Source organism: Lepidochelys kempii, chromosome 4 (genome assembly GCF_965140285.1).
Source record: "Lepidochelys kempii isolate rLepKem1 chromosome 4, rLepKem1.hap1, whole genome shotgun sequence".
NCBI lineage: Eukaryota > Metazoa > Chordata > Testudines > Cheloniidae > Lepidochelys > Lepidochelys kempii.
In genome coordinates, this window is record NC_136383.1 from 16295891 (window position 1) to 16320437 (window position 24547).

Here is a 24547-nt window from a genome sequence, read left to right on the forward strand (position 1 = left end):
GATTTGATGCAAGCCAAAGGCAGGTCATCCACATAGGCACTCTCATCTAGCAGTTGTGCATGCTGAACATTGAACAGGATGATGCTGGAATGCAACCTTCGTGGAAGAAAGGGATCAATAAACACCAACCCAAAATCATTCTTTAAGATCTCTGATAGGACAGAGAAGTTATTTACCAGTAACTGCTATTCTTCAAGAATCACCACTATGCAGTCACACTTGTGGGATATGGCACCTATGACAACACAGAACTGTGGAACTGCCTTGAAAAGCAGTGTCTATTGAGGGAACAACACAAGAGATGTCAGCGATCGTTGTCACCCTAACTCTAGAGGGGTGCACTGCCTCACCACCTCAGTTTCTTTTCTTAAAGGACACAGTTCTGAAGTTACACAGAATTCTGAGGCAGAGAGAAAGGCAGGCAGTGTGAATGCACAGAGATAATTCTCAAAGAAGAGTTACTAGTAAGTATCCTCTCTCTCTTCTTGTAGGACCTCTACACATTCCCACTTGTGGGATTAGAAAGAAGTGCTGTACCAGGTGAACAATAGTCAAGGAGTTCTAAATTAAATGTTCTGTAGCACTGCCATCCCAAAGTAGGCATCGCAGCATAATGCTAACTCTAAGGAGCAGAACCTAGTGGAAGCATGCACCAAACTCCACTTGGGGAGCATATTAAAGGCCTAGTGCTGATATTACAGTGGCTATCATGGCATGAGTTTTTAAATCAGGAAACAAACTTCTTAGCTAAGATGCAGCAATGTTTTCTACAGCTCCTAATCTAGTGTGAAAGTCTGGCTGGTTATGGCTTCTCCCTGGCAACTCCCCCCATATGCTACAAATTTTAAAAAATCACTCAATAGGTTATGAGCTTAGCGTTTTCCAGGTAAAAAGAGAGCACCCTCTCTGCATCTAGGGCATGCTCCCTCTGTCCCCCCAAGATGGAAATGTCACAAGACCAGAAAGAGAGATATGTATTGAGAGAGATGGAAATCAGAGACCCAAGGCTTGAAGCTGGGATGGGGCCTAGCTGAACACAGTACAAGGTGGAGCTGCCACCAAAACACTAAGCAGACATATTTCCTATCAAGAAAGTAGTTTAGATCGATAGATGCTTAAGCAAAAGGAAGGCCCAATAGCTTCATTAGGAAAAGGTTTAAGTTCCATGAGTGCAGAGACTCCCTAATGGGGGAAGGGAAGAAAGGGTGACATTTACCATGTCCTTGAGGAACCTGGAGATTGTAGGGTTTGTCCTTAATACAAAAGAGGCAGATGACAAAAGCCCACAGGATACGGAAAATTACAATAGGGTCATAGGAACAACAAGAGGGAAATCAGTGGGAGAATCTTCTCATCGTATTAGCTATCTATACATAAATACAAAGAATCAATAAGTAGTATTAGTACATAAGCTAAATTATTCAACTGGCATCGGAGGCTTGGGGGATAAATCTCATGACTGGAATACTGCTATTGAGGGGTATAGCTTGTTCAAGAAGAACAAGCAGGGGAAAAGGGAGGCAGTATTGCATTATACATCAGAACATATACACTTGTTCTGAGGTGCAAGAGGTTAGAGGCAGACCTGTTGAAAGTCTCTGTGGAAAAACAAAAGGGGTGGGGAAAGGAAATAGGGATCAACTAAAGATCATCTAATTAAGAAGGGGAGGTGGATTAGGCATTTCAAGAACAGAAATATGCAAAACACACCTGCTAGTAATGGGGGACTAACTACTCAGACATTTACTGAAAAAATAATACAGCAAAACACAAAAATTCCAGTAAGTTTTTGCAACCTATTGGGGAAAACTTTTTTGTTTCAGAAAGTAGAGGCAGTAACCAGTGAAACAGCCATTTTAAACTTGATTGTGACCCACAAGGAGGAATTGGTTGCAAATCTGAAGGTGGAAGGCAATCTGGGTGAAAGTGACGATGAAATGACAAATTTCATGATTCTAAGAAATGGAAGAAATGAATACAGCAGAATAAGGACAATGGAGTCAAAAAGCAGGCTAAAAACTCTGAACTTCTGATGATGAATTCTTCTGATGATTGGAAACCTTTGTCTAATTACAAGCCTAAACTTGTTGATGGCCAGTTTATATCCAGTTGTTCTTTTGGGGGAAAGCAAGCATTAGGGTGGCTAGTACTGTCAACAAGCGGACCCCACTCCAACAAAGATGGAAGCAATTGTGGGGACTTAAACTGCAAGGAGTCCAAGTTAATTGATGCTGGAGCATCCAGCTCCAGAGGAGTGTGCAGAAGAGCTGACACTGGTGCTCAACAATCTTCAAGCAACTCATGGGTCAGTACAAAAAAAGAGAGAAACTATCTTGGCAATGGTGCCAAGCATGGAACAGGTACGGAGGTTGGCACCTCCTGAGTCAGTGACAATGCTACTGAAGTCTTGGTAGGAGGCACTGATCTTGTCTTCAGTGCCACTTTGAATGTATTCAATGCCAAATGAGGGATTTGCTCCCAGTAGAGCACAGAGGAGATTACAACCTTGAATCTACGGTTGAAGGTGGCATTAAGGCTGGAGTGGCACAGTGCATCTTGGCTTCAATGTCAGAGGGTCTCAGCACAGAGGCTGGTCTTGGTATCTTTCACGGGCCCATCAAGATATCAGACTAAATACTTAACAGACTATACTCTGGCTTTACCAAATGAGTTTCACCCATGCACAGGAGGCACCAAAAGTGGTACAAATCTTAAAGCCCCTGCGGGAATTAGGGCCTAACACAGTGGCAATAAAGGGTAAGGAAAGGGTCATCTACATTGAACTAACCTATACCACACTTAAAGCTAGTGACGAAAGATTGAGGGTAGGCTAAGTGAAGATTTAGTGTGAGAACACAAAAGCCAGTTCCATTTGCTTTCTGTAATGACAGATAATTTGAGGCAATTGGGAGGTTGCACTCCCTATAAAATAGGGCGAGTTCTCTTGTGAATCTTCCAGTGGGCACAGCTTTTCAAGGCAGTTTCACAGCTCAACACCAGAGGTGGCATATACCAGAAGAGGGAATGTACAGAAGCTGTCAAAAAGAAGGGATAATCACTGAAAAAACTTGCAGATCCCATGTGCACACCAGCAATGCATATGGTTAACTGCTGCCATGAGTACTAAATGTCAATAACTCAAGATCAAGCCAAAAAACAGATTTCTATGAGATCAGGGGAGTGAGCACAGGTATGAATACATTTTTGATTCTGGCTTCAAAGAGATTAAACACTAAACATGATTTAAAATACCCTTATAGGGTACTTTAAGTCATTTGACATCCCTTCTCACTGTACAAGTTTAAAACAGAAGTCAAATAACACTTTATATAGAAAGCTCAGTACTTACTGCTATAGTCACCATATCCATAGTAGTTGTTGTAACCAGTGTAGTCATATCCTCCATAGCCACCATATCCTGGGCTGTTGTAGCCATAGTTGCCATATCCCTGATTCCAGTAGTTGCTATATCCCTGGTTCCAGTTTTGACTGGGGCCTGAAGCACAGTAGTAAATTGCCAAAACATTAGAAGACTGAAAGAATATAGCCACCTTTCTAAAATTAGTAAAAAGTTAAGCACAAACTTACCACCACCTCTTCCACGGGCTCTTCCAACAAATCCTCCTCTACTGCCCCATTGCTGTTGCTGCTGATACTGTTCCTTTGACATGGCTACTTTTATTTCACACTAGAAGACCAAAAGTTAAAATCAAACCTAATTGGAAAAAAAGCAGTCTTTAAAGTAATTTATAGCCAACTGATTGTAAGTTATTACTTTAGTTAAGAGAAGAACGTAGAATAAAAAATAGTCACTGGAGTCTTATGAAAAACAACAAACAACTTCAATCTAAAAACAGTTACCTACTCTATTTCACAGCCTGTGAAAATTCAGTGACAAACTGTTTCCATCCCATCTGGTATAGACACTAATTCTTAAAGGAATTGTTTAGATTAAATTTTATTTCCATACTTCAGTTTTTCATCTGGTTTACAAATTTTATAGCCTTAGAAAGTTTGGACCAGATTGAATTATGAAAGCATCACTAGTTTTACTCAGTTACGTTTTGAAAGCTCAACTCAGCTGTCAGTATGTAAACAGTCACGTAAAACTTAAGCTTTAATTTTTACATTATTTTTGCTATTGGCCATACTTACACAAGTGATGCAATTTCTGAACTACACAGTCCAGGATCTGATAGTAAGCATGTTTCCATTTTGGTTTAGTACCAGTTTAAGACAATTTTCACTGGTTTATACTCCACTTAAGTATTTTACTAACAAGAAAGCATTTCCAAGTGGTTGAACAGTTAAACCAGGATGCAAGTATGATACTGATTCAAAGAAACAATCCATTTCAAAACTATAGATAAAGCATATGCGGTAGAAGAGGGCAGAGAAGGCTGTGGAAGGGAGAGATTCCAAGGTTCTTAAAGGAGGCTGTAGTGGGCCCAGAAGAAGATGAGGAGTCAGTCTCACCCGGGGGGTGGGAAGGTTGGTGCATTGAGCCCTGCCAGTAGGAGTAAGTGAGTGTGCTGTTGCCAGACCCCTGAATGAAAAGGATGATAAATTGCCTAAGCCCTGGTCTACACTAGGGGTGGGGGTCGAACTTAGATAACGCAACTTCAGCTACGCAAATAGCATAGCTGAAGTCGGCATATCTTAGGTCGACTTACGTTGCTGTGAGGACGGCGGCGAGTTGACCGCTGCCGCTCCCCCGTCGACTCTGCTTCAGCCTCTCGTGAGCTGGAGTTCCGGAGTCAACGGGGAGCACATTGGGGGATCGATTTATCACATCTAGACGATCCCCGATATATCGATCACTACCCGCCAATCCAGTGGGTAGTGAAGACCTGCCCTTAGGCCACACACTTTTTGGTAGCAAGAGTGGCATAAGGCCCAGAGTCTCTGTTCTAGAGGAAGACATGAACAAGGATCCCCAATATGCATCAAAAAACGAGGCGCACACTTGGTGCTTATATAATACAAACATTGATGAGCTAAAATACTTTGTTGTAGCTACACCATACATTTCTAGGATACTACCACAAATAAAATGGAAGCAGCTCAATGTATTCCACACACACAAAGTTATTTGCTCTGTTACTACAAGCAATTTAAAATTCCTCTAGTAAGACTTTAACATACTTTACTAAGACCGACGTTGTGGTATTTTTTTTCCATTATTTTCTTCACTGGTTCCTCATCCTTGAAAGTAATAAAGCAGAATCCACGCCTTTTGTTGGTTTTGTTGTCCATAGGGAGTTCTATAGATTCCACCTGGTGAAAACAAGTTTACATATTTCAATGTCATTCTTACTAAACAACCCTCCATACTTTACTATGTTTAAAATCAGATAAATCACACAAAGTTACATCTGCATAGCTCATATTAGTTAACTGAAATTATTTAACAAATACATGCAGGTAACAAGTTCCATGCAGAGGCATTTTACGCTCACCATAGATGGAAACTGATACCTATATATTTCATGTTCACATTCAAATTTAAGTTACATGTTAAATAAGTCTTCAATAATTACATCAGCATGATTTGCTTCACAGTATTTTTCAGTCAAGTATTTCTAATTTCCAGGAGATGTAGTTCCAGTGTCATGGCACCTGTATTATCCATCCTGGCACTAAAACCATGTTACAAGAACAATTTTAGATCCGGAGTTTAAGAACTTGACTGCAAATATACCAATGTAAGTAAGGAATGTCCAACATATCTCCTTACCCAAGTTACAAAGTAGGTTCCAATTTAACATAGACCAGTTAAGGTCCACAGTACATTACAAAGTGGAACTTCATTTGTAATCAGGGTAGAGCACAACCAGTTGGTGACCAGATTTCTTGACTGTTGTGTTGACGTGGGCTGAAAGGTTCATGTTAGAAGGATTCGCCAGGTCAGTGGGGAATAGGCAGCCATTTAAGTCAGCTTTATAGAATTTATGGAGGTTCACCAGCAAAGCACAAAAGATACTTTTGCCCACATTTACCATTAAGATAATGTTAGAAAATAAAGCAGAAGTATTTTACTCCCCTTTCAAAAAAAAGTCTCAGCCCACTGCGTGAAGAGAGTTTTCAAGGCAAATCTGAACTGCTTTAGAAACCAAGATTAGATTCCCACTTAGTCTAAAAAACTTCAAACACTCTAGTTAGGTCTAGAGAATACACTGGCCAGGCATATAATGTTAAGCCTCAACATTTTAAAAACATGCGTTAAAGCAGCATCACTGTCAAAATTAGAATGTTTCCATGTCAGAAGGTACTCAAAATAGAAGTGGATTAAACAGCTTTTGTCACATACCTCACCAAAACCTCCAAAATACTCCCTTATTTTCTCTTCAGGTGTATCTGGAGATAGTCCACCAACAAAAATCTTTTTAACAGGTTCTTTTGTTTTCATGGCTTTAGCTCTTTTTGGATCAATCACTTTTCCATTCAGTTTATGTTCTTTTTGGTCCATGACCTATAAAATTTGAAGTTAACAACATTTTGACTTTTCAAACTAACTAAATACTTTACTGCAGTTTTCGGTAAAATGTAATGCCAAAAATACAGGATCAACTAAAGATGGGCATAAACTGAGCACTTTTACAAGTGCATAACCAAGTAATAGTTCTGCAATATGGGCCAATATACACTGATTATACGTTTCCTCCCCAAACTCTTCATCTAACTACTTATCGCTTCGGAGCCAAGTGCCATAAAAGGAAGTTAAGGACACAGTATTCAAAGAAAGTACTCTAAAAGAAAGTTTGAAAAAGATCAAACCACTGTCTTCTCCCTTTACAGTTTGTGAACTACCATCTGTTTAGATCACATAAGCTCCAATATTGTTGCTGAGCAAATGGTTCCACACTACTGGATATCCAAAGCCCTTTGTTTTTTATATTGTTTACAATTTCCCAGAACTTGATCAGTTTTATTATAGAAATTTAAAAATGGGTGAAAATTGGTGCAAAAAGTTTACTTCCATTTTCTGGGTAAATACGAGAGAAAACATTATGGGACCAGCCAGGCAACAAATAGAGAAAAATAAGAATATTGAAAGAGTGCAAACACAGTAGAATACTGTGGTTTATTTCAGGAACTGTGCATTAACAGTACATACGCATGTGCGTGTATTTGCCACTACATTAAATTACATTGCTTTAACAGAGCCTCGCATTTAGACTTAGACTAATTTATTATCATTTGCAGTGTTGTTGTAGCCATGTTAGTCCCAGGATATTAGAGCGAAGTGCTAATACACAGAGAAGCTCAAAAGGTTGTCTTACACCAACAGAAGTTGGCCAAATAAAAGATGTTAACTCACTCACCTTGTCTTTTTAATTTATTAACAACAAACATCTAACAATGTATTGGATTTTCCTAACAGTCATATTTTCAGGTACTTGAATGGTCTAATATTCAAGTGAAAATTGGTATAAACCAAATAGCTTTTGTAAAACCCAGGAATTTTTTGGTAAAAAATCAGAAACGAAGGGCGTTACGGATAGCGAAGGTTTGTTTCGACAGCATTTAATACTGTAGTGTCTGAGGTCTTGTCTACACTACAAAATTATGTTAACCTAACTTACGTTGGCATACAACCACCGCAGTTATTAAATCGCTTGTGCGCGCGCACACTCTGCTCCTTGTGTCGGCAGTGTACCTCCTCACCAGGAGCGCTTGTAACAATTCTATTGTCAGTGTGGGGCATTGTGAGACAGCTCCTGAAAGCCGGGAACTATTGAAGTAAGCAATGCAGTGTCTACACGGACACTGCATCAACTTAATTACATCGACTGACTCTACACTGGTCGGAGAGGTGTTGTTACTAAGTTAGCACAGAGATGCACTTACGGCGGTAGGCACCAAATGTAAGTGAAGACACTTCCATAGCTAGGTCGATGTAAAGCAGATGACATCAACCTACCACTGTAGTGTAGACAAGGACTAAGGCCTGACATGCTGAGAGAGATTTCCTTGCAGTGAAGGACATGAGACCATGCTTCAAGAAATGCTGTTCACTGCCAAGGAGATGCACAGCTCAGATAGATGGCTGAAGTAAAAGCATTTTAAAAAGCAGCCTCTGGAAAAATATTGCTTCTCAAAGCTGTATCTTTTTAATAGATTATGTAAACGAGATGCACGCAAGAGCCTTATTACTGAGTTTCTGTACTGTTCATTTAAAGGGTAAATGAATTAATTAGATTAGAGAATAACACTACCTTATCTACACTCTCAGACTCTTTAAAAAGTACAAAGCCAAAACCCCTTGATCTCCCTGTGATAGGATCTAACTTCAGAGTGCAGTCTACGACTTCACCAAATTTGGAGAAGTAGTCCTTCAGATCTTTCTTTGTAGTGTCCCAGCTAAGGCCTCCAATGAACATTTTCCTGTAAAGACAGATATTAACAAATTAATAATCTTGTTCTAAAATTTGATATACAGGATATATTTTATTTTATCATAAGAGCTCATTTTTCCAATTAGGGAACTTTGGTAGGATACTATCAGCAATACCCCCTTATACATCTGATCATCCCTCTACATTTCATAAAGTGGTCCTGGTCAAATTTGCCACAACTGAAAAATCTATGTAAAAGTGACATTTTGAGTTCCATATTTGTGTCCATCATTTATTTAGTTTACAAATAAGACTTATTAAGCTGCCAGCCCTACAAACTCAATGTGGGGGCTGAGAAGACAAGGAGGATTCTTCCTACTTCACACCACCACCGAAGATCCTTCCAACCACATTCTGTTCTCAGTTGCACTCACTCAGCCCCACAGAGGATCAAATGTTGATTAAGTTGTCATTATTCCATAGTTATTTTTCAAAATAAATCACAAAATAAGTGCAGATTACCCATTGAGCCGTATATGCCAGTCTGGGCTGGACAGGCACAAATATGTCTGGTTTGCCACTACATAAGTTCCTAGACAAAAACTCTACCAAGTTGGGGACAAATTACTCTACTCACATAGAAGGGGAGTACGCAGTACTGGAGCATGACTCTAAAGTTATGTTCTCCGACCAAGACCAATACTAAATTTATAAAATTATATACTGATGAGGCCATGTGTTATTTCAAAAATGAGTGCCCAAACAAGTTGTAAATCCATTGTTTTCCCAATCAAACTGGCCATGTGACTTAATGTGGGTAGGCTCATCTAAGTTTGATTTTCATTTTAATTGTAAATATGGTGGTACACGAGACAGTTTGGAATCAAGTCACTCTCCCAATGCAAAGAGTTGGGAAATAAGGGGTGAAAAGGCCAAACATCTTAGCTCCTCAGAATGGGACATTTTATGATTTTTGTCAACTTAAATTAATCAAGTGAAATTGCGAATGGAATCTTTCCTAAAACTATTAGACAAACGTTATTTGTACCCATTCCAGTGAAGAATCATTTTAAAGTAATTTTGCTTTATAATGGCTCCAAAAATCACAAGAGAAAACAAGTTCCAGCCAGATCTGCAAAAACATTTCCGACAAGACCTAGTTCTCTTTATTGCCCCAACTAAAACTTATTTGTATTCATTCTAGAAATCACTAGAATGTTCCTCAGCACACAATAGAAATCTGAACTCCTCTATGTTAAACATGTGCAGAAAGTTACTTTACAAAATATATACCAGCACATAGCATGAGTTCTGTCACATCACTATATGCCGGACGACCTCTTTAAATCGAAGCTGCACATACAGATTGGACCATCAAGGCCACTCACTTCCAGGTCTTGCTACGTTAGTCATGGCCTTAGGAATGCATAGTCTTTTGACAGATTTATCTAATCCTTATGCAACTGCAGTGGATAGAGAGATAGGCTCCAGCCTTCAGATGTTACATGTTTAATACCAGTGACCACAACTTAACTCCCCCCCCGCCCCAAAAATAAATACATACATACATTATGAATTCATCCAGCAGACCCACTCCTCTCCATCCCTTCATATATTATTCCAATTGCCTTTGCTCTCTACCACAGAGTACTAGAAGCCCTTCCCAGGATTAGTGCTTTCAAGACAAATATGGAGGGGTTAGTTGGGCAACTGAGTGTTGCACCACCACATTAGTGGTGCCAGACACTCAGAAGTGCTCTATGCTCCGGAGATGCTTTAAAACACCGATATTCAGACTTCGGTGGTTCAGGAGTCAATTAGCAACCAACATTACCTAAAACAGCCCCAATAGTGTGAAAACTGTTTCATTTTCTTTTTTATATATATATATAAACACACACACATATATATATATATACACACACATACACACACATATATATATATATATAATTCTCACTGCAAAATGACTGACCAAATATAATTTTAATCAACTACAACTGGTTAATAACATAGTAAAAGCATTGGTTAATAATGAAATCACACAGTGTTTTAATATTACATGCTGCAAAGAGCCTCAGGAGACGCATTAAAGAGCCACTTGCAGCTCGTGAGCCTCAGTCTGAGTATCACTGATTTAGGAGGATACATTTATGGGAGAATTTCTTCAAGTTTTCAAGGTTTTTATAACAAAAGAAAAGGCTTAGTGTTATATCCATGGCATGCTGGGGAATAAGATTTCCCAACAAACAATTTGGGGAACTTTTTTCTGAGTGAAGCAAGAAAAGAAAAAGATGACATGCTTACAGAAGGGCTCAATAAATGAGCAAATTTTAGCAATCCAAACTTACCAAAACCTTCCCTCATATCATTATGCCCTTGAAAAGGCTAAACAGGGAAACTTACAGTACAAAAACATTTTTTGTCTACTTCCATAAAATAAGCATAGCAATACTGTTTAGATTAAGATAGGCCATTAGCATGGCCAGCCTTTTTGGCTCTTACAGATGTTGAAGTACTCTAAAATACTGTAATATCTTTAAACTAGGGCTGTGAAGCAGTTAAACAATAGAATACCATTTATTTTAAATATTTTTGGATGTTTACTAAATTTTCAAAAATATTAATTTCAATTACAACACAGAATACAAAGTGTACAGTGCTCACTATTTATTACAAATATTTGCACTGTAAAAAACATTGTATTTTTCAATTCACCTCATTCAAGTACTCTAGTGTAATCTCTCTATCATGAAAGTTGAACTTATAAATGTAGAATTATGTACAAAAAACCTGCATTCAAAAATAAAACAATGTAAAACTTTAGAGCCTAAAAGTCCCCTCAGTCCTACTTCTTGGTCAGCCAATCACTCAGACAAACAAGGCTGGCTACAATTTGCTGGAGATAATGCTGCCTGCTTCTTGTTTGCTATGTCACCTGAAAGTGAGAACAGGCATTCGTATGGTACTGTTGTAGCTGGCATTGCAACACATTTATTTGCCAGATGCGCTAAAGATTCACATGTCCCTTCATGCTTCAACCACCATTCCAGAGGACATGCTTCCATGCTGATGATGGATTCTCCTTGATAATGATCCAAAGCAGTGCAGACCGACGCATGTTCATTTTCATCATCTGAGTCAGATGCCACCAGCAGAAGGTTGATTTTCTTTTTTGGTGGTTTGGGTTCTGTAGTTTGCGCATCAGAGTGTTGCTCTTTTAAGACTTCTAAAAGCATTTTCCACACATCGTCCCTCTCAGATTTTGAACAACACTTCCCATTCTTAAACCTTAGGTTGAGTGCTGTAGCTATTTTTAGAAATCTCACATCAGTACCTTCTTTGCATTTTGTCAAATCTGCTGTGAAAGTGTTCTTAAAACAAACATGTGCTGGGTCATCATCCGAGACTGCTATAACATGAAATATACGCAGAATGCGGGTAAAACAGAGCCGGAGACATACAGTTCTCCTCCCAATGAGTACAGTCACAAATTTAATTGACGCATTATTTTTAATGAGCATCATCAGCATGAAAGCATGTCCTCTGGAATGGTGGCTGAAGCATGAAGGTGCATACAAATATTTAGCATATCTGGCATGTAAATACCTTGCAACGCCAGCTACAAAAGTGCCCCGCAAACACCTGTTCTCACTTTCAGGTGACACTGTAAATAAGAAGCAGGCAGCAGTATCTCCCATCAATGTAAACAAACTTGTTTGTCTTAGCAATTGTCAGAATAAGGAATAGGACTCAGTGGTCTTGTAGGCTCTAAAGTTTTATACTGTTTTATTTTTGAGTGCAGTTATGTAACCAAAAAAAAAATCTGCATTTGTAAGTTACACTTTCATGATAAAGAGATTGCACTTCAGTACTTGCATGAGGTGAAATGAAAAATACTATTTGTTTTTTCATTTTTACAGTACATATATTTGTAATCAAAATAGTAATATAAAGTGAGCACTGTGCACTTTGTATTCTGTGTTCCACTAAAGTCAATATTGAAAATATAGAAAAACATCCAAAAATATTTAATAAATTTCAATTGGTATTCTATTGTTATAAGTGCAATTAATCGCAATTTTTTTAATCACGATTTTTTTAATTAATAGCTTTAGTTAATTACGATTAATTGACAGCTCTAGTTTAAACATTAAAAAGTTGTAAGAGAGGATTGTCTATTTGACAAAATGCATTGTATGTCTATTGAAGACTGAAGTTAACATGGTATTTACTCTTTTATGAAACAGCAGCAACATGGGTTTTTAATTTCCCACGTTCAAAGAAGTGTTTTACTTTTGGATTCCCTAGACTCTGGGCTTTTGTATTTATCTCAGTGTTTAAATATTATGTTTGATGAGCAGAGTGAAAATACCCAGATCTACCTTATTTTTACCATGTGAGGATTCCCTTTGGCTACATGGGATATTAGATGAACATTACACATTTTCCCCCTTCTTGCTATTTTAATTTTAAAATTAATTTAAAGTTAGATGTTTGAATTTAAAAGATTTTAACTGCGTACACCTCATTTAAAATTGAATTTCACTTGCAATCCGTCTTAAGGACTCAGAACAGTTTATGTTGGTTATTAAAATGATTTTCGAAGTGTCTGAATGGATAATTATGCTATACATTACATGTTACTTTTGTAATGAAAAGTTATTGAATTATTGATATAGAAATACTGTATGAAATGCTCCATTTAAAATAGGTTAAATATGGAAAGCAAGTCCACTAATGACATGAGCTTGATGCTGATGATACAACCCAGCCTAGTCACTAATGTTACTTGGGTCTGCAAGAGCTCATGTCAATCTACCCAGCAAAATCAAGCAACTTCCAACTCAAGTGCTAATAGCCATCTATTGTAGGATTTTATACTGCTGCGTATCACTGTAGTATCTAAGAATCTTCCACTTAAAATCAACAGCAACAATAAATCCCCTAGTGGACTTTGGGGGGGGGGCTATAAGTTTTGGGTTGTTTTGTTTTTATTTGTAAATATTATTAATTTTCTTTTTAAAATAGGAATTTAGTGGTCGTGCCAGAAGCCCGCGTTGTGTCATAACACTCATGCCCAGACCCAAGTGCCCCATCAAGTTCCTTCTCTTCAAAAGTATGAGGAAACAGAGAGACTTTACAGTGTGCCTCGAAAGCCAGGCTAGCTCTATCAGCCAAACTGGGAGATGAGGAGTACCACAACCAACTTGAGCACCTGAACTGATTTTAACTGTGGTGGTTCACAGGTGGCATCTGATAGGAATACAACTGGAACAGTTCACAGGATTTATCTAAAAAAAAAAGACAGTACAGGTGAGTCGCATCATACACGCATTTAACTTATGTGAATTCAACTATACGCGCTCGGCCTAAAGAAAAAACAACAAGATACCTGTAAATACTGTGGGCGATTCCACCCACCATTCCACTCAAAAAGCGTATGTCCCGGAGTGAGCGTGAGATGGGCGACATGAATCTGTTGTTCCCTCAGTTGGTCTCAGTTCCCGCATGCCTCTCATAGCATGAGCATCTTGCCGCGCTGAGTGTGATTCTAATGTTTAAAGATACTGTACGTATTTTTCGTACAACATGGCCCCTAAACACAAGCCAACTACTTCATCTGGTGCTCAACTGAAGAAACAGTGATCTGTTCTAACGCTGGAGAAAAAACTGGCTGTGTTGGACTTATTGAGAGACGGTATGTCCGTCTCCAACATGGCACGTAAATATGGCCGCAATGAATCTAGCATCCGTGCCATCAAGATTCAAGATAGAGAAATTCGTCCAGCCGTGGCATCAAGTGCTCCAATAACGAGCCAGGTGCGTGATAAGATTTTAGTAAAGACTGAAAAGGCATTCAACTTATGGCTGGAAGACATGAACCGTAAAAGTGTGCCTATCGATGGCAAAACGTTGTGAGAAAAGGCTCTTAGTCTCTACGCGCTGTTCAAACTTCTCGCCGAAGAGGGACAACCTTCTGATGAGAAAGAATTCAAAGCCAGCCAAGGTTGGCTTAACAGTTTTAGGAACTGCTTCAACCTCAAAAACATGCAGACTACAGATGAAGCTGCACCTGCCAACGAAGAGGCAGCAAAAGCCTACCCCGAACAATTAAAGAAAAATCATAGAAGAAAAGGGCTATCTTCTGGACCAAGTTTTTAATGCTGACGAGACTGGGTTCTTCCGGAAAAAAATGCCCAACCGCACTTACACTTTGAAATCAGAAAGACAAGCCCCTGGCTTCAAAGCAGCTAAAGACCGTGTGACTGTTGTTTTATGGAAATGCGGCTGTGCATTTAATAAAGCCGGGCTTCCTCTACAGGGCTGCAAATCCCCGTGCCCTAAAAGGCAAGAACAAAAATCTCCTGCCTGTGTTCTGGCAATCAAATAAAAAGGCTTGGGTGACGGCAGCATTATTTCTGGATTGGTTCCACAAGTGTTTCATTCAGGAGGTCAAGCGGTTCCTCGAAGAGGAAGGACTTGACTTTAAAGTGTTGCTGATCATAAACAATGCTCCTGGCCACCCTGCATATATATATATATATGCAGCACTCCGGTTTGCGCATAATGACACTGAAGTCCCCTTTCTCCCCGCGCCCCTCCATACCACTTGCATCCTCCAACCTCTCGACCAAGGCGTGATTCGCTGTTTCAAGGCCACGTACACGAGGCTTACGTTCCCACGGATATGTAGCACTATGGATGCTAAGCCCAGTCTTAATGTGATGGAGTGTTGGAAGTCCTTCAACATTGCCGATTGTATCACTTATATTAAACAGGCAATGGATGCAATCAAGCCTGAAACAGTCAATGCATGTTGGCGAAACCTATGGATAGAATGTGTGAATGATTTTAAGGGTTTCCCGACCATTGACAAAGAAGTGAAACACACTGTTCAGGTGGCCAGCCATATGGGTGGTGATGGCTTTGTCAACATCCTTGAGGAAGAAACTGAAGAATTAATTGAGAGCCATAGAGAAACACTGACTAACCAAGAGTTACAGGAACTGATAAAATCGTCTACAGAAGACGAAGATGACGACAACGAACAGGAAGAGCCAGCAAGTTGGAATCCTCATTAATTTGCTCAAGTGTTCCAAGCAGCGAAACACTTGAACGATTTAATTTCTGAATATGATCCCTCTATGGAATGAAGCCTCAAAATCACACGTAGTATTATGGACGATTTGAGACCGTAACAAGAAATGTTTGAGCAGCTCAAGAGACAACAGCGACAGTTGCCCACCACCATGTTTTACAAGGAAAAACAACCAGCAGCAGATGAGCCTACGCAATCAACTTCTCAAGCTGAACCAGAGCCAACCACATCGTCTACAACTCGCTCTCCGTCACCTCCCCATCTCCTAGATGGACATCAAGCCCTGACAACCCCCCGTAATTAAAAATACAGTACTGTAAAATTATATTTTCCATATGTACTCTATTATATATACAGTAATGTACAGTATATTATACATATTACTGTACCGGGTTGTATACACAAAACCATGTACAGTATACTGTACTTCATGGGCGATTTAATGGATTTTCAAGGGTAATTTTGACTGTGAGCGATTTTCGCCTTATGCGCTGACTTTAGAACCTAACCCCCGCGTAAGATGCAACTCCACTGTACATTATTCCCACCAGTCAAAGTCCAGGAAATTTTGTATTTGTAAAAATTATCCCAGTTACACAACACTGGGTTTTAAAAGTGGCAACTTGCACGTTGAAGTTTCAGAGAATATAAACAGATTTAAAAAAAAAAAGAGCACATGCCGAGTACCCACACTACCAACTGAAGTCAATGGGAGCTAAAGGTGTTTAGCATCTCCAGGGGGGAAATGAGTCCGTTATAAACCCAGAAGTTAAAGTTGAGTGGAATTAGACAGTACCACAGAGTTTAAAAGACCTTATGCTAGCTATGGAATGGACTCCTTTATTTAACCACCCTGATGTATGGTGGGTATATATAGGTGCCAGTAACGTACATAGTAGCCTGTGATGCAGTAATGTAAGAATGGAACAATTTCATAAGACTAATAAGGCAGAAAAGGTCACTGCCAATGAAAGCCGCAGGAATATATTTTATAGGTACAATAAATAAGGCTAAGATTTTGTTATAATTATTTTTAGTAAAAGCCATGGACATGTCACAGAAGCAGTAACCTGTCTGTAACTTTTGTTGCTGTGGCAGCTTCATGGTTTCCCCCACCAACCTGGTGGCTAGGACCTCTGGCCATGGCAGCTGGAAGCTGCAGGGGTGCCCTCCTCCACCCATGGCAGCTGGGAGCTGCAGGGTGACCATATTTCCCAAAGAGAAAATGGAACACCCACAGCCACTCGCCCGAGGCATCCCCCCTTGTGCGCACTTGAGGCTGTTGCCTGTCACTGGAACCCTGAGGAGGGCCCCCTCAGGAGTCCGTCACCTGTCAATGGAACACTGCAGGGGGCCCCCTGTTGCTGGAACCCTGCCAGGGTCCCGCTGCCTGCCAGCTCCAGAGTCCAATAACCCCTGGGGCTGAAGCAGAGAAGGTCATGGAGGTTTCTGGAAATCACGGATTCCCTGACTTCCATGACCTCTGTGACACAAACGTAGCCTTAACAATGAACAATGTTAGCAATATGGCCTCTGGAAAAGTGGAATCTCTTCAGAAGAGTATTTCCTCAGCAAATTACTAGAGAAAAATGCAGTATCAAACCAACTCACTAATGTACACAACACAAATTCTCTGGATATGCTGAATAAAGCCAAACTGACAATGTCTGACCAATGAACAAGGAAGAATCAATCTCCCTAAAAAAAAATCACTTCAAAATACCTTTAGGAAGAATGACAGTATCAACAGTTTCCTCAGTGCAGAGGATTTCCTATGTAATCCGTATGGCCCTACCAAATGCACAGTCCATTTTGGTCAACGTCACAGTCATAAGATATTAAAAATAATAAATTTCACAATTTCAGCTATTTAAATCTGAAATTTCAGTGTTGTAATTGTAGGGGTCCGGAGCCAAAAAGGAGTTGTGGGGTGGTCACAACATTATTGTGGTGGAGAGACGTGGCTCCTAGCCAGGAGCCCAGCTCTGAAGGCAGTGCCACCACCAGCAGCACCACAGAAATAAGGATGGCAATACCATACCATGCTTCCCTTACTTCTGCATTGCTGCCTACAGAGCTGGGCCCTCAGTCAGCAGCCGCCACTATCAAGCCGCCCAGCTCTAAAGGCAGCAGTGCAGGTGGCATGGTATGGTATTGCCACCCTTATTTCTGTGATGCTGCTGGCAGGGCGCTGCCTTCAGAACTGGGCAGCTGGCCAACAGCCACCGCTCTCCAGCCACCCAGCTCTGAAGGCAGTGCAGAAGTAAGGGTAGAAATACAACGACCAGCCTAAAATAACCTTGCAACTCCCTTTTGGGTCAGGACCCCCAATCTGAGAAACTCTGGTCTCCCCCATGAATAGTACAGTATAGGGTAAAAGCACACAAAAGAGCAGATTTCACAGGGAAAGAGCAGATTTCACGGGCTGGGACACGTTTTTCATGGTCGTGAATTTGGTAGGACCCTAGTAATCAGCTTGTGGTTTGGTGTTACCAATCCTCTTTAGAAATCTGGACCATCACCTCTTCCTACATAGTCACTAATTCCCAAGTAATGCATCCTCACAGTGGTTGTTCAGTGGATAACATGAGGCATTCTCCTAGACCTTGACTACAAATCAAGACTACACTCTGAATTAAGACTTCAGGAGCTTACTTTCAATATGAATTGAAATGAGAAAGCTATAACAACAAAGATTTTTGAGCCAGCCAATTCACATGGGTGAGAACCACTGCAGCCAGTCACTGTGGAATGTAAATGCATCCCATAAATTTTCAGATCGCAGAAGCAGCATTGACAGGGCAGAGAGGAAGCCATGTCTCTCCAGCTCTCAGAAGAAGGGTTACAATGTCATGAAACCTTTAAAGAGAAGAGATCCTGGAAACATCCCAGAAAACATATAAGGATTAGAGACTCAAAGCTGTACAGAAGCGAAAAAAAAAAAAAGGCAGAAAATATGGAGCAAGGAACTGAAAAAAAGGAGTGGGAGGAAGATGAGACAAAGCCAAGAAGGTGACGGGCCTACCTTTAAAGGCTGAGTTTATGACTTTGTCCATCAGTAGCCAAGTAATTCAGAACATACTCAAACTCCAAAACTCCAGGGTAAGAAAAGCAGTCACTGAGGCCCTAAGTTTACAAACCAAGCTTTCTAACATATACAGGCAAATAGGTAAGAAGACAGTAAGTTTTCAGGATTGCACCACACGAAGTGTAAGCAAGCCTTAATCAAAATATTTCAACATACATAGCAGCCACTGAAATCTGATGTGTACGCTCTATTTTTGCCAGGGACTGTTCCTGACCTCTTCTTGAAAGGTGGGTTTTTGTTTTTTAAAGATCAATCACTTCTGACTAGTGGAGACTTATAAATTTAAAGATGCTGGAAGGGAAATCAGTTTTTGGTCTCTACTCCCACCTCAACAAGAGGTGCGCCTGTACGTGGCGGGTTCGGTCTCTGCTACTCTAATTTCGCCAGCCCCAGCTTTTCCCCTTGGATCATTCTGCCACATGAATATATCCACAATGCTTGCCCAAGCAGTAATGTGAAGATGACATGCTATTTGAGAGTTTCAGTGCTGTAGATAGGGTTTTGAGTATCAGCAGAACTGACGATTCTTGTTAAAGGAACAGTCATCTTGGTGAAAAAAGATAGTCTCAGGAAGTCTTGAAACCTATTACAGTTATTTGGAATGCCTAATTTACATAAAAAAGTTAGAGAACACACATTTTCGGGGAGTTTTCATTAAACAACTTGGTGCATCTGACAGTAGTTTATGGACAATTTCTCCTCCGTGTGCTCCCTGCTGAAAAAAAAGTAGCTGTGTAAATGGGGGAGCAGAAGAGCCCTTCTGAAGTTTTATTTTTACTTACAGGAAGTTCTATCAGGAAGTGAAATTTTGGGAATGTAGTGAATTTCAAAATTTGAAGTTTACAAGCTCCTTTTAATTGTGCCTACAGACTTGGTAAAACAATACTTCATCAGTTTACAACCAGACGACATTTGGAAGGTTACTGTCACAACTGTAAGAGCTTAAAACTAATGCCAAATCTCCACTACAAACTTTTCCCAGAACAGCTATGGTGGTAAGAGATTGGATTTGAGAGTGACACACAGCTATACTGGCAAAAACCCTTAATACACATGGTTACACTGGCGAAACTGCACTTTTGGACCTATAACTAATTTTGCTCAGGGGAAGTGGGGGACTGGAATAAGTTTACCAACAAAGCCTTCCATGTGTAGAACTGACTTCGGGGAAAGCTTAAATTCTGCAGAAACTGTTGGTACTTGGGTCCTCCTCTGATAGGCCTGTCAGGAAATTTCCTACTAGACAATGATACGTGGATTTTTTTCAAGTCTAGCATCCAAGTTCTGGGAGACAAGATCAACAACATCCTGAGGCTCTTTAGCAGAGGGAATTAATGCAATGTTACAGTGCAAGCATTACCTGGTATGTTCTGACACCATTCAGCAAAGTTACTCGTACAGTCTAGGCTGACAATCACGACCCTCCACAAAACCTCATCCACAATCTAGTCCCAACCCTCAACTGACCCTGCATTAAACAGCAAGGACATGGCAGAAACAACAGTTGTGAACTTTTAAGTTATAAAACTCAAAACTAAGTCAAAGGAAAACAGGAAGATACTGTATGTAAATATTTACCAATGTCAAACAAAGTGTTTGAAGCTTTTGTTTTTAAAGAAAAAAAATTCTGATTTTTCTCCCTGCTCTCAGTCAAGCCATTGTGTAAGCAGGGAGGGAAATCAAGAGGCTTCTAAGCATGTTTGCAGAGGGCGGGAGACAGATCTGCCATACGGAAGTTATCCTCATTCAATGAGCCTGTCTTCTACTCTACCATTCGACTAGTATGTCACCCCCAGGAGGGGAGGGAGCCATTTCAAATTAGAAAACTGAGTTAACTGAAGCCCCTCTGAACTATGGTTTGGTGGTACTTAAGAGAAAAGTATGTTGCTGCAGAGTCTCACTGTATTGGAGATCACAAACATATTTAAGACTACACTTCAATGAATCCTGGGTCTATTCTGTTTCTGTACACCAGTGGTTCTCAAATTAGGGCCGCCGCTTGTTCAGGGAAAGCCCCTGGCAGGCTGGGCCGGTTTGTTTACCTTCCGCATCCGCAGGTTCAGCCGATTGCTGCTCCCACTGGCCGCGGTTCGCCACTCCAGGCCAATGGGGGCTGCGAGAAGCGGCACAGGCCCAGGAATGTGCTGGCCCCCCTTCCTGCAGCCCCCATTGGCCTGGAGCAGCAAACCACGGGCCAGTGGGAGCCGCGATCTGCCAAACCTGCGGACGCGGAAGGTAAACAAACCGGCCCAGCCTGCCAGGGGCTTTCCCTGAACAAGCGGCGGCCCTAATTTGAGAACCACTGGTGTACAGAAACAGAAAGAATACTGGCAATTGTAATACTCAGGTGAGTACTCAGTGCCTAATCTAAAAAATCAGGATATTTAACATTTCTGGAACATATTTAACAAACTGTTTTCTTTAAAAGGTACTTTGGATGCATTTAATTTCAATTACTAGTTAAAGGTAAACATTAATGAGATACTTAGCGTACATTATGCTAAATATTACTAATTCAAGGCAAGCTTTAAAATGAAATGTTAGTTATAAATTGGCAAATTTGCTCATCTCACACCAAGCATTAGCAGTTGTCTTCAGAAGATTAAGGGCTGACTTTACTAAGAATTTTTTCACATAAGCAATCTAAGACAACCTTTGGTTACAGCAAATTCAGTAAGATTTTTGCTTCTTCCAAGAGGATGGCTCTTATAATCCAACACTTTGTACTATTTAAAACAAAAGATTTACTTTCCGTAAACCTCAGTTCATTTTACTTGGAAATGAAAGAAAGGTAAATGCATTAGGATGAAAATCAGAGGGACATTATATTCATTTAACAACACTCAGTCAATATTTAGATATTTCTTCATTAATATAAAGGAACACTAATACAATGCATCTTGTTTGACTAAATAGTAGTTACATAATCATAGAATACAAGCCATTTAAGTAACACAATTTTTTTAAGCCTATACATTAGACCCTGCACATACAAAATGTTATAGTTTCGCAGGTCATATATCCTATTAGATACTTAAGCAATAACCACCGGGAATTTGTCCTGGGGATTAAAAGTTGCCAGTTAGTGGCACAAGCCAGACAGGTGCCCCCCAAAATGCTTTTCAATTTATTGCTATCAGAGCCCTTGAGCATTTAGAAATAAATGTAAAGTTTTACCATTCTTCCCGCTGTGGCGCTGCCGCTTCAGAAAGCCATGGGGAGGAGTTTGAATTGCTAGAGAACAACCAACCAATACAGTAACTGATCAAAATTCAATTTTCAGCATTTGTTAGGATTACAGTTTTAACTTATTTATACTTTTTATAAGATTTAGTGTAATCACTGTAGCTAGCTATCAAGCAGAGATGTTTAAGTGTCTAAACAACCTGAAGATGAGCAAGAGCCCACAGCAGCCATTAAAATGATACCAGCAAAGGGGCCAAAAACATTACAGGGAAAAACAAGCTAAAACAGCAATTAGCACAGTAGCAGATCAATAGACTATAGATGGATGTTCACAGCTCAAGACTACATCTCAGTAATAAATTATGCGCATGCCATAGTATTGCACATGGTAATACAACTAAAAATCTTGCATTTCTGTTATGGTTTAGTTTCTTGATGTTTATATCACCTTCCCAAAGGCTAATTTTTTGTTCACCAACTAGAATCATTGACTAAATTTTTCCAACATCAATGCCTACAGTTAGGTACCTAAACAGAAGTGGCCTGATTTTCCAGAGGTTCTGAGTAGATGCTTTTCAACAGGAGCAGCAACAGGCTCCCCATTCTGAAAGATAGGCCACTGATTTACAAGCCTAAATATGGATTTAAAGATTTGTCTTGATTAGGAAAAGTTATAGTTACTTAATAAGTGTTACCTAACCCCAAGCAAATCTCAAACACTCAATCCACACAGACCCTAAATCTAGATTTAACTATAGCTTTGAACACTCTTTTAACTTAAGTGTTCTGAACAGTACAAATTTTGGAGTGTAATTCTATTCTGAAAAGTAGCTAATGGCATTGTAAGGTTCCATATTACAAACCCTGTAAAATCAATTTAAAAAACAAAACAAAAACAAAGTTCTTTTTGGCTTATGTACCATCACCAACAATAAAGATGGTGCAATTAGAATTTAGCAAATACTCCTGTCGAGACACAAGGAGAAATATAATCCATATAACTTTTCCTGGGTTGCCTCTGTATGGCTTACAAGTGAAAAAAGCAGTGAATGCTTATTTCAGGCAGCAATGAAAAGCAGATGTGACTGAATGACAGACATCAGATTGGCTGAGTTAAGATGCCATTTCTGTTTCCTAAAACATGATAATAAAAGCCTAAAACAAAACAAAAATACTCCAGGCAGAGTTTTTATCCTGAGAAGAGTCAGAATCCATGAAGTCCACTAAAGACTTTGCTGTTGCTATTAACTTTTCATAGAAGGCACTACAATCATGAGCAGAGCATAAAACCCTAAAATAGGGATTCAATGTATACTTCACACTAGATACTATAATTACCTCCTTTAAAGCTAAAAGCAGCAATAAATAAGTGTGAAAATACGACATTTTGAGCTGGGCGAGATCATGGAAGGGATTTTCAGAAAAAGACTGGGAGCTGTTGATGGCTCAATGTAGTTTACCCGGCAGAGTACAAACTAACACAAAGGTGCGGGGAAGGTGGATTAGAGGAATACCAACAGTTCACAACACTAGCTGAGAGAGCACATTAAGTAGGAACTCCTGGATTCCATTCTGTCAGTAGCTGACTGTGGGACCCTAAGCAGTCACTTAAACACTGTCAACCTGAGATTAGTTAGTCTCATTACAGTGTCATCCACAACTGCAACAAGACTCAGGTACAGCGGCACTGCATTATCTAACCCAGCTCACAGCAGAACTAGCCGGTAACTGATGCAGCCAATGCACAAAGTAAACTGAAAACCAAAAGTATTCTTGATAGCTTTTCAGTTATAGCAATCTTAGGCGTGATCTGCCAGAGTAAGAAATCCTCAGACAGAAGTGTGTCTAAGTGCCTTTAGCCGTTGCAGGACGGATAAAGCCTGCTGTGCCTACTGGGTTGAGGATTAGGGACTCGATCCTGCAGCCAGTGGAAGTGACATTATGGGGAGCACTCGCCTCAGGGCGACACCCCAGTGAGGTGGAGGGGCTGAACTTTCCTAGGGCGGCCCACAGCGTCCCAGCCAGCCTAGTCTCCCACTTGCAGACACACTCAGCCGCGATCTCCCTGCCCCGCTCCGCGAGGGAACCGGCCGAGCCGGGGCGGCGAGAATCGCGCGGCATCTTCCGACGCGGCCCGAGGCGCTTTACTGCCGCCGAGCCGGGGCGGGGATAGGCAGCCCCGCCACAGGCGCATAGGGATCCTGGGCTCCCGCGTAAACTGCCCCCAGGGACGGGGTTGGTGGCGGCGGCGGCGGCTGCTGGGGCTGTCACTGCGGGCCCCTGGCCACGGAGACGTAAACAGCGGGAAACCCCACCGCGCGGCCGGGGGAAAAAGGGGGGACAGGCCGGTACCCGCCTCCCCGCCCAGAGCGGCCGTTACTCACCCTTCATCCTCCTCGTTCTTGCTCGCGTCTATCTTGGCTCCCTCCGACTCGGCCCCGCCGCCGCCGCCTCCTCCTCCTCCGCCGCCGCCGCCTCCCCCTTCTGCGCCGCCCGCCCCAGCCATCCCCTCCTGCTGCTCCGCCTGCTCCGCCGAGCCGCCTCCGGCTGCCGAGTCCCCCCCGAACTGCTGCTCCGACATGACACTGCCGCGCCCTAGGAGCCGCAGCGAGCTCGAGACAGGCGCGCGCGGATGCCCGCCTCCGCCTGCCGGCTAAGACCGCGAGGGCTCGTACTCCGGCCGGCGGACCTAGCTGCGGTGCCTCCTTCTCCCGCTTTAATGGCGCCGCCGCCGCCGCCGCGAACCCAACGTAAAATGGCGGGCGGAAAGAACGCAGGAAGATCACGTGACCCCGGTCCCTTCTGCAGCCCGCCTTCCTCCCATTGTGTATA

General features: G+C 41.1%; 1 protein-coding gene across 3 annotated transcripts in view; it reads right to left on the minus strand.

Moving 5' to 3' along the window:
- HNRNPD (heterogeneous nuclear ribonucleoprotein D) overlaps positions 1-24505 on the minus strand; it is a 27250-nt gene extending 2745 nt beyond the window's left edge. Inside the window, exons 1-7 of one of the 3 annotated variants that reach the window (XR_012158444.2) lie at positions 24100-24505; positions 21707-21763; positions 8220-8388; positions 6311-6472; positions 5146-5277; positions 3589-3688; positions 3350-3496 (exon numbers count right to left, since the gene is read on the minus strand). Coding sequence is in view for 2 of the 3 variants with exons in the window: in XM_073340495.2 (XP_073196596.1) it covers positions 3350-3496; positions 3589-3688; positions 5146-5277; positions 6311-6472; positions 8220-8388; positions 21707-21763; positions 24100-24296 (964 nt within the window). In the remaining variant the exon portion in view is untranslated. The remainder of the gene's footprint in view (positions 1-3349; positions 3497-3588; positions 3689-5145; positions 5278-6310; positions 6473-8219; positions 8389-21706; positions 21764-24099) is intronic. The other 2 variants (XM_073340495.2, XM_073340496.2) reach the window with 2 other exon arrangements.
- Between the last annotated feature and the right edge of the window lie 42 nt (positions 24506-24547).